Genomic DNA, 10,728 nt, shown 5'->3' with positions numbered 1-10,728 from the left:
AAATAAATAATGTGAGACAAATAACATAAATCCTCAAGTATATCATCAACATATACTTAGAGTTTCCAAACAAACATTACTATAAAGTTAACAACTAAATACTATCTAAGCAAACCTGACAATGCCAATCATTTGCTCGGCATCTTTATTCCAGTGAATTTCTCATTCTACAACCTGACAACATGCTAAATTGCAAAATGCCAAAGTTTTGCACAGGTGAAAAAAATAATTCCATGACTTAGTAAGTAAGGTGTTATAAAATTGATTATAAAATGGGCCTTAGATTGCAATTTGTAACCTTTATAGATCCATGCATGGATTTTTGTACCAAAATGATATGTCCGGCCTCCGTTATTATGCTGTATATATGAAAAGTGTAGTTTATTTTGAAATGACAAGGGCATACTTCCGGTTACAATTTGCAAATATTTTAATGCTAAGAAATCATGAATTATATTTATATGGGTATTAGTGATCATAGCTTTTTTTTTCCGTATGGTTTATCCAAACCCTTAACCCTTTTTAGTAGGGTCAGCGTTATCCTTAGGGACTTGTAGAACAATACCGATGCCCTGGATATTGCCGTATATCGTCCTATATTAGTAGCCCAACCGATTCCGACCTAGTGTGGCCCATGCTACTAGCAAAGTTATAATTGTGACCCATCCTTTCATGGTGAGCCTATAACAAATAACCATTGGATCCAATGTCAAACAATAAAAGTAAACCTCTTTGACTCTAGGGTTAGGCCCATACAAACATGTGTCCGCCACAAGGTCAATTATTATAATTCGTATAATAAATAAATATCCGTTTGAAGCATTTATAAACATGTTATGGAAATCATTAGGCTCAGGACATATTATTTTAAAAATTAAAGTATGCTCAGTTCATTGACATATTGAATGTTATAATAAAAATAAATATGTAAGCATTTACTTACCTTGGCCGATTCTCCTCACTCCCAAACATCTTAATCATCAAGTCACTCTGAATCACACTCTAATATGAGACACCACATGCTAGGAATACTAATCGGTTCAAGAGGCGTCTCAATTGTAAATAAATAGGTTGTAGGAATTCATGATGGCAATTGTAAACAACTTTCTTCCTTCAAAATAACAAGCTAGTCCAGTGCCCTTTAAGGAACATTTAAGCTACAATTTTGGATTGAGTTTAACTTATATCATGATGAACCTTACAACCCATTGTTTACAGCCCCCAATCAACAACTAACACATAAGCAAAAACATAAAAGATGAACAAAATTAACCTACCACCAACTACACCATATTTGAACTCAAAGAGAAGAAAAAACTGCTAAAACTGCTGCTAGACCCAACCGGCCAGACCCACTCCCCAGACTTAGTGGGTCTGGCCTGACCCTCACTCTCTTCAGCGCCGTGAGTTACATTTTTTGGCCTTTAGGGTGATAAAATCCCAAAAGAGTTAACCTTCTACCTTTAAATTTTAGTTTTGAATCCAAAAAAGAGTTTTGAGGCATTAGAAATGGGTTTTGAGGCATTAGAATCGAGTTTTGATGCATTATAATCGAGTCACGGCCGGAGAGAGAATACATAGCCGGCGAGACCAACTGGCCAGACCGAGACCCACCGTGGGTCTGGCCAGTTTGGCCGAATGAGTCTCGCCGGATATGAGGTGTTTTTGTTCGGTTTCCATTTTGATTTGGTGTTTTTTTATCTCACTTTAATTTGTTGCATGTTTCTTAAAATGATGATGTGTCACATGCTGATTGGATGCTGTAAAATGGCTAATTTACACCATGACCTGATAGTAGGGGCTCTCATTTGGATTTCTCTAACCAAACTCATCATCATTATCTTGCCTAGTAATGAACATATGCTTCTTTAAATCAAAACATGATTGACTTTCCAAAAAAACAAAAAGAAAAAAAAAAAAAATCAGGCCTTATACAATTGCCAGTTTCCAATAGTAATGGCTTAACTTCTGTTTTCTATATATAAGAATATCAGTTTGGGATGGATATAATAGGGTACAAGAAGACCAATTTCTTTGATAAATCTCTTCTATCTCGTTTGGAAGTTGAGAGTCCTGATGCAGTAGGCAAACATGAAGGCGAAGAAGAATGTGAAGCCAACCAAAACTCCAGCAACTGGCCCCATGAAATCAGGATTGTACCCGTAATGGTCTTGTATATACGCTTTAATAGTAGGGTCATCCACAAGACCAGGCACTTTGATTTTGGACTCGACATCACCATATTGTGAAATAATCAATCCATAAACTGTCCATGCTATTGGACAAATCCAGTAATACCAAACCCACCACTTTGGAATTCTCTGAAATTTTCAAAATCAATGAAATATTTGTTAAAATGCATGGTTAGTTGTTGTTAGGTAGAAATTTATTCAACAGAAAAGAGAAAAGAAATGCTACTTACAGGTCTTGGGATAAAGAAGCCTGAGAAAAGATTGAAGAGGGAATAGAAAGCTGCTGCAAAAATAGATGCTACTTGGTGGTTTGGTGTGACGGATACAGTCATCATGCCGTAGTATGTGAAGTAGAGGAAGGAGAAGAAGGAGATAAAAAAGAACCAGAAGAATTTGGCAACTGTCCATTCAAAGCACACCATGGCATACACAGGAAGTGTATAGTATATAGTTTGAGCAAACACGTATGGAATTTCCACAATCACCTGCATATCAATTACTCAAAACATTATTTTCTTTTCCCAAAAAGATTGAACAAAGTTGTCATAGTTCTTTGTAAGAAATGGGGCTTCCAACCTGTGCAAGGGCATAAGGCAATGCAGAGTACATCCCGGCGGCTCTTTCTCGATAAAAAACTGTTCTTTCAACGGCTACTATCGGCTGTACGGTTGAACAGTTATTAATTCCGACAAACAGTACAGAACCATACATAGCTCCGATGACCATGCTTATATCACCCGAGTCTTCCCTGTACCATACATGAAAGTTGAGTGTTATTTTGGTAATAAAATGAATTGAATGAGATGGTACAAATTATTTCGCAAGGAACACATAAACTGACCTTTTGGATCCAACTCTCCAGAAAATTGTCCCCATCATAAGGGCTGCAATGATGGTGAAAAAGGTTCTAACAAGGTTATAATCCGGGCTTCTCCAGTAAGTCCACCATTGCTTCCATAAGCAAGATTTGAACTGACCCCATGGGGACTGAGAATATTGAGTGGTAAAATAAAGGTTTTTTGCTCCGGGTGGTGGTGTGCTCAACTCTCTCACCAAGGCTTTGTTTCTCCTGCTCATCCATAATCAATCAATCGTCACTTGTTCCAAAAGCTTAAACTTATTATAAAACGGTTAGTATTGCTCTGATCACTAATATCTTAACTTACTGACACAAAGAAGATGATTTGTAGTGTTCAGCAAAGTCCATTCCAAGCCTGACTTCAGCTGCCATTGAGCTCACTTCAAGCATCCATGTTGCCGGGTTGTACTTTTCTTTAATTTTGGTGACTCCACGAATTGCCTGCAAAGTGATCAGTATAGGGTGAGATGGTGAATTTTGATGTTTGTTATAAGTATTATTATTATTAGTGGAAGAAAATTAAGCATATGGGAAGATCAATATATCTATATATATTACCTCAAAATATTCAATGATTTTCTGAGAATTTCGACCCAATGGTCCAGAGTAGATAACTTGTCCTCCTCTCTTCATCAGTAGTAGCTCATCAAATGCTTCGAAGATGTCAATGCTAGGCTGATGAATGGTACACACAACTGTTCTTCCAGTGTCAACCGTGTTCCTCACAGTTCTCATTACAATGGCTGCAGCCCTTGCATCAAGGCCTGAAGTTGGTTCATCCATGAAAATGATGGAGGGATTAGCAACAAGCTCAACAGCAATAGTCAACCTCTTTCTCTGTTCTGTTGACAACCCTGTAATCCCTGGAAGCCCCACTATTGCATCCTTGAGATTGACAAGCTCTACCAGTTCCATCACTTCATCAACAAATATCTGAAATATAAGACCCAAGAAGAAATTGTCATAAATACAAGGTTTAGTTCGTACAAGTTATATAAAAAAGAAAAAAAACACATATACCCTTAACTTACCATCTTTTCCTCATTGCTGACTTCTTTAGGAAGTCGAAGGAAAGCTGAGTAAATCAATGATTCTCTAATGGTGACTTGGGGCGAGTGGATATCAGTTTGTTCACAATAACCAGAAATTCTTGCAAAGGTTTCTTGTTTCTTAGGGAATCCGGAGATTCTAATATCTCCTTCAACGTAACCACCTGTCTTTCTTCCTGCCAAAACATCCATCAATGTTGTCTTTCCAGCTCCACTGACTCCCATTAGTGCTGTCAAGACCCCAGGCCTAAATGCTCCTGTCACTTCCCGAAGTAATTGTAGTCTGTCCTCTGCTATTCCTTGTTCTTTCATTTCCTGTCACAGACCACAAAGGTAGTTTTAGCTATTTAGTATACGACTGACTGAAGGGGAATGAAAGAAAGATGGGGGATTCGGATTCGGATTCTTACGGCGGGCATGTCCACATAGTAATTCACACTGTCAAAGGACATTGCCAGAGGAGTAAATGGAAGAACCATTCCTCTCTTAGGGGCAACACCGTTAGCTGCCTCCAGAGCTGGATCAGCATTTGTAGTTATTCCATTGCTATTAGATCGGCTGGACATTCGCCTGATGGCCATTTCTCCTGAGAGATTTTTGAGTCCAAGTAAGGAACCAAACCCAACCAAACAAACATCATGTAATTAAAATTGATGATTGAACAAATTAAAACATACTTGTATTGTTTCCATCAAAAGCAGTGAGTGATTGAGGAACAGAATTTTTCTTCGACATGGGCCTTCTGAGTCGCAGTTCTTCCTTTGATTCTTCTTGGCCAGCTTCCATCTCGTCAGTAGCTTCTTCAGATATTACTGCTTGTGGCGCTCCCATTGCTAGTATATGTATCAAACAAGAGAAAAATCATTTGAAGGAATGAAATTTGAAATAGTAAATTCTGATCAAACACTCGTTGAATTAATTAATAGATCATATTGTTGCTCTTACGGCTAAGGTACATAAGCGCAAAGGTGAACAGGATGTTGAAGAGAATCGAGAAGCCAAGAAGTGCTCCTGTGCCAATCCAGAACCATTTTTTTTCAGGGAAAACATCAAAGCTATTAAGTACTGCCACACCCAAGGTTGTATTATCTGAACGCTGCAGTAGATTAATCAAGTATAAATTAAAATTATCAAATAGGTTTAAAGTTTTAATTAGATAGTTATGATTTAGGGGAGAATGCAGTTTACCCGTCTGAAGTTTCAGGAGTTTTTCAATCTTAACCTCAAAGTTTAAAAATTGGCAATCTAACCTCCTGAAGTTTTAAGAATTGGCAATTTAAACCTTCCGTTTAATTGAACGGAAATTTTTTTAAAAAAGCTTGAGGGTAATGATGTAATTTCATAGATTTCCATCTATTTTGACGGAAAAATTAAACGGAAGGTTTAAATTGTCAATTTTTTTAAAATTAGGGGATTAAATTGTTAATTTTAAACTTTAGGGTTAAAATTAAAAAATTCTGAAAACTTCAGGGGTAAACTGCATTTTCTCTGATTTAACAAGGAAATTAATTAAAGCAGCAGCATACCGGGGTGTTCCACCTCGGCGCAAGCATTTCATTTACAGAAATGGCATTGAAACCGTACGTCAAAGGTGAAGCCCAGTAGCCCCACCTCCACCAGACAGGAATTTGAGTTCTAGGAACCATGAAACCTCCAAGTAGGAAAACAAGGAGGAGACACAGAGTTCCACCGGTGTTGGCGATGATCATGGTCCTGCACACTCCGGCTATGAGCCTAAAGAGCCCGGCAGCCATTTGATGGATCAGAAATATCACCAACAATTGCTTGAAAAAGATGGAAGCTTCGGGCGAAAATCCAATGGTGTAGTATGTGACCACCATCCAAACAATGGTCTCCATAACAGAGATTGGGATCCTGAGCAGAGCGGTGGGCAGAGTGTAAGTCCAAGCTGGGTGGAAGAGGAGATCTCTGTGCTTGTAAAACACAGGAAGCCTTTGAATGGTGAGTGCCAGCTCGGCGAATCCATTGAACATGTTGATGATCAAACCAAAAAGAAGTGCACCGACATACAGTGAACCGTCTTCCTCATTCCTCCTCTTCATTTCGGTCCTTAAAAACACTGTTGAAGCTATGAATGCCACGACAACAAGCTGTACGGCCTTGAACACATATACAAAAGAGTTCCTCTTTATCAGCAGCCATTCTTTGTCGAAGCTTGCCTTCAGAAGCTCCATTTTTGGGATTGAGTATTTCTTGTACACCAAGGCTGCTCCGTGCGCTTGGGACTTGTCGAAGGGGACTGACAGTTCGTTTTGAAGGCGTGCGCCCACGTGGAATTGCTTGAACCGGGTTGCGAATTCGGATACGGGTATGAACCGGTATGGTCTTGTTCTATCTGCCCAATACTGCTCTTGGTCCTTCCTTGATGTAACCTGTATATTTACATTTCTACAAATTTATTACTTCAACTACTAGCAATTTTCATGAGTTACACGAACTGACATGTATAACATTTCTATACATCATGTTAGATGAAAACGTGGTCACATCAAAATATTATAATAGATAAATGGTCACGTCATGTGCAATTGTGTTTTCGAGAAGTCACGGTGATAATGGTATTATGGGTAGATTGTGGTCGAAAAGGTCACCTGCAAGTTATGTGATTACTTTTTCATCCAACATAAGTTACATAACAGATAACAGATAGCCCTAGCGAAGTGGCGTTTTTGTTACAACATGGTAATTTTTTTAAACGAAGATAGGTTCAAAAATTGGTTGGAACTATCACGTCAATATTATAAAATATGTTTCATAAAAATATAATTTCTAGCCTTATCCATATTGTCATATATTTTACAAGTTTTATCACAATTAAGTCACAAATTGATTAGATTTCTTTAAGGTATATGATATGATTATTTTACCTCCTGCAAGAAATCAGCGGTTCCCTTTCTCTCGGGGCACTTGAACCCACAGCTTTCAAAGAACTCGACCGTATGCTCTCTTGGGCCCTGGTACACAATCTGGCCCTCCGATAGCAGGATAATGTCATCAAAGAGATCGAACGTCTCAGGAGCGGGCTGGAGTAGGGACATAAAAATGGTGGCCTCCGTTAGATGTACAATCTGCTGCAAACATTTCACGATTTGGAATGTGGTGGAGCTATCAAGACCGGTTGATATCTCATCCATGAACAGTGTCTTTGTCGGCCCCACAATCATCTCCCCTGTACATATTAATTAAATACCCAAAGTAATTACAAACGCCCATAACCATAAATAAACCAAAACTTTAGGTTTATTTGTATACTCTGAATGTCCCACGGACCACCTATTTAGTGTCAAATTTTTATAGCATGATTTGTGCCTATTAGGGTATTAATTGGACTCAAGATGGCTAGTACTAATAGGATTGAATATTCTTATTACTTGAGAGAAAGGGTGACTGGATATTTTTTGGGCCACTTGATGAATCCATTCTTATCGGACAAACCTTAAATATGTCAAAACGTCAATTTCACACAAATTGAATAAAATTTCAACTTTGTTGACAGACGTAACCCCAAAAATTTGTTCGATTAAAAGAATAGTAGACTACTTTTCTTTGTAGGATTATTTTTTAAAATCTGTGCAAAATGTTCATTTCATATGAATCGAACAAGATTTCAACTTAGTTGGTGGTGGTTGACGTGACCCCAAAAAATTATTTGGGCCTGAACAATAACCCTATCATGACCACTTTTCTTTGTGTGGTACGTATTTGGGTCTGGCTATTTTCGGATATATACGATACCTTTCAACTTGTACAACTAGAAGGCCTATCCTCATTCTTTTGGCTGCATGTGGAAGGTCTGAAAGATGACACAAGGTTGGGTATGTAGGACCTTAGAAAAATACAAATTATCCTTTTTTTTGTTATATATATATATAACAAAGGTGTTAGGTGGGAGCTGATCACGAGTGACGACTTTGTTACATTTAATCATTCTTGAAATCTTTGAAAAATTATGAGATCCAACTGTAATTAATTAGCTTAATTAATAAAACGATAGATAATAGAATATAATATATATAAGCTTAAAAAGACAATTATGAACCTGTTGTGACTCGTTTTTTCTGTCCACCCGATATCCCTCGTTGCATATCATCTCCAACAATGGTGTCCTTGCATATATCAAGCCCTAATATCTGTCGAATTGACCCATTCAACACCCAATAAGTAAAAAGTAAGAAAAAAATGTCACGCCAAAGTTTAAAAGAGCAGAAAAGTAGTTGGCGACTGATTTGGGAAAAAGGGTATATTATTTGGACAAATGTCAAAGAACATTGAAGGAACATGGTAGGTGAGGAGAAAAGTTGGACCAACTTAATTTAAAATAATGTAATCCAAGAACAACTTACTTTGAGAGTGTAGTCGGTAATGAGACTGCTCTCAACTCCTTCCATTGCGGTTGCCTACATAATCACAAATTCAATCACCAAAATATAAAAGTTTCATGAAAAAATCTAAATATATGGGTTTTTTTTTTTTTAATTACCTTCATGAAAAGATCAACCTCTGCCTCTGGGAATATGCCAGCTTCCTTTTCCCTTCTTGCAAGTTCACTTAGGAGATCTACATTATATATAACAGTCAAATTGTTTATGTAAAGAGAAGGAAAATGTGACCGATTGACATGAGTTTTTAATTGGCAAACGAAAGTTACCATATCGAGTCCCAACCCCTTGGCACCTGGCAGAGAAATCTAGGGTTTCTTTCACAGTCATTTCTCCGACATGGACATCATTTTGGCTAATGTATGCTGACGTCTTCTTAGGTACAAATTCATTCAGCCTACACCCATTGTAAGTGATTTCTCCTCTAACCTGTTAAGTCCATGAACAATAAATTAGCATTATTTATTTTTTATTTTTTGAAATTTTTTTCTTGTGGTCAGAAATCAATCAATCAAACAAACCTTCAAGTTTGGGTCCAACTTTCCAGCCAATGCTAGCAAAAGGGTCGTTTTCCCAGAGGATGGGGGTCCTAATAAAAGGGCCATTCTATAACAAAATAAGAAAGGCCACATTAAAATGATTGGTAGATATAATTACTGAATATTTATGGGCTCCTTTGGAGTATACTCAAAGAAATAATAACTTCATTAAAGCATTAATTAATTTATATACCTGGATGGTTTGATAATTCCTGATGCATCCTTGAGAATTGTTAATTTTGTTCTCTTAGCCATTCCAATCCCAAGCAAACCAATGGCCGATTCCAGAATATTTAAGGTTGTGTTTGGCAGAGTGGGAAGAGCTCTTGACCCAACATGGCAATCGGCCTCAACTGTTAAATGCTCAAACCTAACTTCAACTGTAGGAAGTCGAATTCCAACCCTGAAAATTAAAAATTAAAAAAAAAAATAAATAAATAAGACAGGGATTAGGACAAAATTGCACCAATTGATAACAAGTTAGCATGTGCTCTCTGCTTCAACTTCGGATTCAATTCAACCAATAAAACAAGAGTTTTTTAGTGTTTAAGTATTCTAATCATTGCAAGTTTAATAAACCCTTGTTGAATTTGATCCCATTGGTCATTGCAAAGGGTGGGGCATAAAGAAAAACACAAGATTCTGGCCATAAACTGGCCGTCTAATTGTGTTTCTTATGTGGGAAAACAACAAAATTTAGTGGAATAGACAAATTATGCAATCATTTTAAGTTATTAACTTGAATTTATTGATTAATTATGATGAAAGAAACTTATGGTAATGATATGAAGAAGAACTTACTTGTCAATTCTGTCTCTAAACTTCTTCAAGAACTTCTCATTATCTTCCTCTGCAACCTTAAAAATCCTGTCGATGAATTGTTGCCTTTCATCAACATCAAGCTTTCGAACATCCACTTCCTTGTGCGCTTTGTTGGCGAGAGGCTCATTCTCCATGTAAGAATTTATGATGCTTGTTCTTAAACGATCATATGTCGGCAGTTTCTCTATGGCAGCCCATTTCAGAGCTTCTTCATCTTCGTCGAAGTGACTGTTGCGGCGAGATTGCCTGCCGCCGGAGAATACATCTTCCATGCTCCAGCTATGCTTGCTCATAGTCCTGCTTATGCTCCTGCTGAAGCTCTGCCCTGACCGCCTTTCCGACCCTCGTGCTGTATCTAATCCTTCCATCTTCTTCTTCTTCTTCTTCTTTTTCTAATGAAGTCACAGAAACTGGAAGATTCCCAAATCAAAAAAGTTAGATTGGGCACTTAAAAGTCAAAATTAAAGAAGAACAAAGAAGAAAATAACATGTTGCTTCTGTTTGGTAGCTGAGAACAGGTAAGGAAGAAAGAAAAAAAGAAATGAAATTTATGTATGTTAAGGTCGGTAACTAGAGGTTAACACAAGTGTTAGAAAAGCCAAGGTACGATGTAATCTCAACCGAACCCGACACAACTGTTTGATTGAGTTGAGGACAGGACAGGTTTGAGATGCATCAACCAAACAAAAAGCAGAGGGACATGAAAGATGTACTTACTTAAATCGGTTTTTCTTGAATCACAAGGGAAAATGAAGCTGCATTCTCTTTTAAGAAACAGAGAGGGGAAAAGGGAAGGATTTGTTTGGTGGGGATTTGAAATTCTTCTGTCTCCCACCTTTTAGAGAGAGAGAGAGAGCTGATGAAAGG

The 10,728-nt window shown here is 37.6% G+C and overlaps 1 protein-coding gene across 1 annotated transcript; it reads right to left on the bottom strand.

The window, feature by feature from the left end:
• Positions 1-1,841: 1,841 nt before the first annotated feature.
• Positions 1,842-10,713, bottom strand: LOC132186372 (ABC transporter G family member 35-like). The gene is made up of 20 exons (XM_059600307.2): positions 10,579-10,713; positions 9,841-10,271; positions 9,233-9,442; positions 9,022-9,106; positions 8,770-8,929; positions 8,602-8,678; positions 8,465-8,518; positions 8,161-8,251; positions 6,989-7,290; positions 5,627-6,493; positions 5,046-5,196; positions 4,778-4,933; positions 4,511-4,686; positions 4,083-4,415; positions 3,610-3,984; positions 3,359-3,492; positions 3,034-3,261; positions 2,769-2,940; positions 2,423-2,677; positions 1,842-2,321 (listed from the first exon to the last, which is right to left on the bottom strand). Exons 2-20 carry the CDS (start codon positions 10,227-10,229, stop codon positions 2,049-2,051), a joined length of 4,488 nt encoding a protein of 1,495 aa, XP_059456290.2. The 5' UTR covers positions 10,230-10,271; positions 10,579-10,713; the 3' UTR covers positions 1,842-2,048.
• Positions 10,714-10,728: the final 15 nt, after the last annotated feature.

The sequence above is a fragment of the Corylus avellana genome, chromosome 6 (assembly GCF_965113065.1).
Source record: "Corylus avellana chromosome 6, dhCorAvel1.hap1.2, whole genome shotgun sequence".
Lineage (NCBI taxonomy): Eukaryota > Viridiplantae > Streptophyta > Magnoliopsida > Fagales > Betulaceae > Corylus > Corylus avellana.
The sequence above is the reverse complement of the archived record's forward strand: the minus strand, read 5'-3'. Positions and strand labels throughout refer to the sequence as shown.

Excerpts from the sequence above, each read along its gene's own strand:
- LOC132186372 (XM_059600307.2), bottom strand. The coding sequence starts at position 10,229 with ATGGAAGGATTAGATACAGCACGAGGGTCGGAAAGGCGGTCAGGGCAG. Across the intron at positions 8,930-9,021 it reads AGTTGGACCCAAACTTGAAG|GTTAGAGGAGAAATCACTTA; the intron begins GTTTGTTTGATT and ends TGGACTTAACAG. Across the intron at positions 2,678-2,768 it reads TGCCTTATGCCCTTGCACAG|GTGATTGTGGAAATTCCATA; the intron begins GTTGGAAGCCCC and ends ATTGATATGCAG.